Source organism: Arvicanthis niloticus, chromosome X, assembly GCF_011762505.2.
Source record: "Arvicanthis niloticus isolate mArvNil1 chromosome X, mArvNil1.pat.X, whole genome shotgun sequence".
NCBI lineage: Eukaryota > Metazoa > Chordata > Mammalia > Rodentia > Muridae > Arvicanthis > Arvicanthis niloticus.
In genome coordinates, this window is record NC_047679.1 from 107,662,401 (window position 1) to 107,665,343 (window position 2,943).

General features: G+C 44.2%; 1 protein-coding gene across 1 annotated transcript; it reads left to right on the forward strand.

Moving 5' to 3' along the window:
- The first annotated feature begins 555 nt into the window (after nucleotides 1-555).
- LOC117694493 (heterogeneous nuclear ribonucleoprotein F-like) lies at nucleotides 556-2,310 on the forward strand. Its single transcript, XM_034485425.2, has one exon. The coding sequence runs from the start codon at nucleotides 860-862 to the stop codon at nucleotides 2,105-2,107; it is 1,248 nt and encodes a 415-aa protein (XP_034341316.1). The 5' UTR covers nucleotides 556-859; the 3' UTR covers nucleotides 2,108-2,310.
- Nucleotides 2,311-2,943: the final 633 nt, after the last annotated feature.

The following is a 2,943-nucleotide window of genomic DNA, read 5'->3' on the forward strand; positions in this document are numbered from 1 at the left end:
CACTCAGTAATAATGAGCACATATGTCTCTGTCCATTGCGCATGCCTGTGAAAGCTGCCTGTGCCTTCTGTATACACAAACAGCAGCCCAGCAGCAAAAGTTATTAGGTAAAAGTCAATCTAACCAGTGTAAGAACAGAGAGCTCTTCCAACTCCTAAGAGACAGCTGGTCACCTAACTCACAAGCAGAGAGGAGAAGGATGAAGGATGCTCTACTAGATCTCCCACTGAGCCACCTAGACTGCAGCATGCTAAGGACCTTTCTTTGAGTCAGAGTAGATTGCAACTATTAATGGACTAAAGTTTGGTCACTGAAAAGGACCAGGAGGTTACAAATTTGAAAAAAAAAAAAAAAACCAACAAGACAAATACAGAAACAATATTTGGAAAACATAAAAACTTTATGTGCTGGGGGGTTCGGGGAAGGCCAGCCTGTGGTCATGCCCCGCGGAGGCCCCACTATGACCACATCCGTGGGGGTTTCCATGGTGACAGTAAACAAGCTTCAACTGCCTCAGATGCAACTCCCAAGACCCTGGGGTTCCACCCTCCTCTAGGTGCTCTGAGGACTGGCGAGGTTCCGGATGTGAGTGGGAGCTTGGAGACAAGAAGCCCGAGGTTGAGAACAAAAAGAAGATGCACCTGGACTTTTCCCAGAGCCCTCTGTGTTTGTAAGGTGCTGGATGGAGTTTGGGTTCATAAGCTGCGTTCATTATTGAAAATAGAAGTCACTTCTACCTTCCTCCCCTGGAAAACTTGTTATCTTCCATTAAGTGTTTCCTACACAAGGCATCTTTGGTGGTTCTTTAAGCTACAAAAAATTACCCAAGCTTGTGTGACATCAGTCCTGTCAAGTGTCCATGATGCTGGGCCCTGAGGGAGGTAAAGCCTATGTGGTCAAACTCCGTGGCCTACCCTGGTCCTGCTCAATTGAGAACGTACAAAACTTCCTCTCTGGCTGCACCATTCATGATGGAGTCACAGGTATTCATTTCATTTATACTAGAGAAGGCAGGCAGAGTGGTGAAGCTTTTGTTGAACTTGAGTCAGAAGATGATGTAAAATTGGCTCTGAAAAAAGACAGGGAAAGCATGGGACACCGGTATATTGAGGTGTTCAAGTCACACACAACCGAGATGGATTGGGTGTTGAAGCACAGTGGTCCAAACAACTCCAACAGCGCCAATGACGGCTTTGTGAGGCTTCGGGGACTCCCATTTGGATGCATAAAGGAAGAAATCGTTCAGTTCTTCTCAGGGTTGGAAATTGTGCCAAACGGGATCACACTACCTGTGGGCCGGGAAGGCAAGATTACAGGGGAGGCCTTCGTTCAGTTTGCCTCACAACAGTTAGCTGAGAAAGCTTTAGGAAAGCACATGGAGAGAATAGGGCACAGGTACATTGAAGTGTTCAAGAGCAGTCAGGAGGAAGTTCGGTCATACTTAGATGCACCTCTGAAGTTTATGTCTGTGCAGAGGCCTGGGCCTTATGACAGGCCTGGCACAGCCCGGAGGTACATTGGCATTGTGAAACAGGCAGGCCTGGATAGGATGAGGTCTGGTGCCTATAGTACAGGCTATGGGGGCTATGAAGCATACAGTGGCCTCCGTAATGGCTATGGTTTCACCACTGACCTGTTTGGGAGAGACTTCAGCTATTGTCTCTCAGGAATGTATGACCACAGATACAGAGACAGCGAGTTCACAGTGCAGAGCACCACCGGCCACTTTGTCCACATGAGAGGGCTGCCCTACAAAGCAACGGAGAACGACATTTACAACTTCTTCTCTCCACTCAACCCTGTGAGAATTCATATTGAGATTGGTCCTGATGGAAGAGTGACGGGAGAAGCTGATGTTGAGTTTGCTACTCATGAAGAAGCAGTGGCAGCTATGTCCAAGGACAGGGCCAACATGCAGCACAGATACATAGAACTCTTCCTGATTTCAACAACAGGGGCTTGCAATGGAGCTTATAGCAGCCAGGTGATGCAGGGCATGGGTGTATCAGCTGCCCAGGCAAAGTACAGTGGCCTGGAGAGCCAGTCAATGAGTGGCTGTTACGGGGCCGGCTACAGCAGTCAGAACAGCATGGGTGGATATGATTAGTATTGTAGGAGCATTTGAGTTATTTCAATCAAAATTTAACAGTCAGCCAATAAGCAGTCAAGAGCAGTTTATAACTAGAGGAAGCTGGGGGACCCACTTTGCACCATGAGTTTGTGAAATCTGGATTAAAAAAATTACCTCTTCAGTGTTTCTCCTGCAAACTTTTCTTCTAGCATGTAACATTGAGTAAACTAAAATTATTTTCTTCCTCTTTTCTCAATTGCCATTTTTGGTAGTATACATAAGAGTGATGTTATCTGAGTTAAGTAGTTTAAGTATGGTGAGTGGATCTTTAAGCACACCACAGTGAACAACACTGGGGACATGTACTTTTCTGAAGAACTCAAAGGTGCTAGATCCCTGATGCAAAGAGAACCATTTCTCATGTTCATTCTAGTTTATATTTTCATTTAAAATCTTTAGGTTAAGTTTAAGCTTTTTAAAAGTTAGTTTTGAGAATTGAGGCACAGTAGGAATTAATGAAGTAGGAATTATTGAAGTAGGAATTAATGAATGAATGAATGAATGAAGTAGGAATACAGTAGGAATTAATGAAGCCTTGACTTAACTCTTTCTTTGTACTGTGATTTCCTTTTGGGTGTATTTTGCTAAGTAAAACTTGTTAATTTTTTGGTTAACTAATTTTTTTCTTAAAATAAAGACAAAATCAGCAATAGGCCTGACATACATGCCTGCTAACACAAAGTCTTGGGTCTCTATGGAAAAACACTGAAACAGATGGCTATAAGCTATTGTAAACAGGCAGATTTTGTGGAAATCTACCAGCCTGAGTAGTCATAGACCTTGTAAATAGGCAGCCTTGGCGGATAGTACCA

Coding starts and splice junctions, on each gene's coding strand:
- LOC117694493 (XM_034485425.2), top strand. CDS start 860: ATGATGCTGGGCCCTGAGGGAGGTAAAGCCTATGTGGTCAAACTCCGT.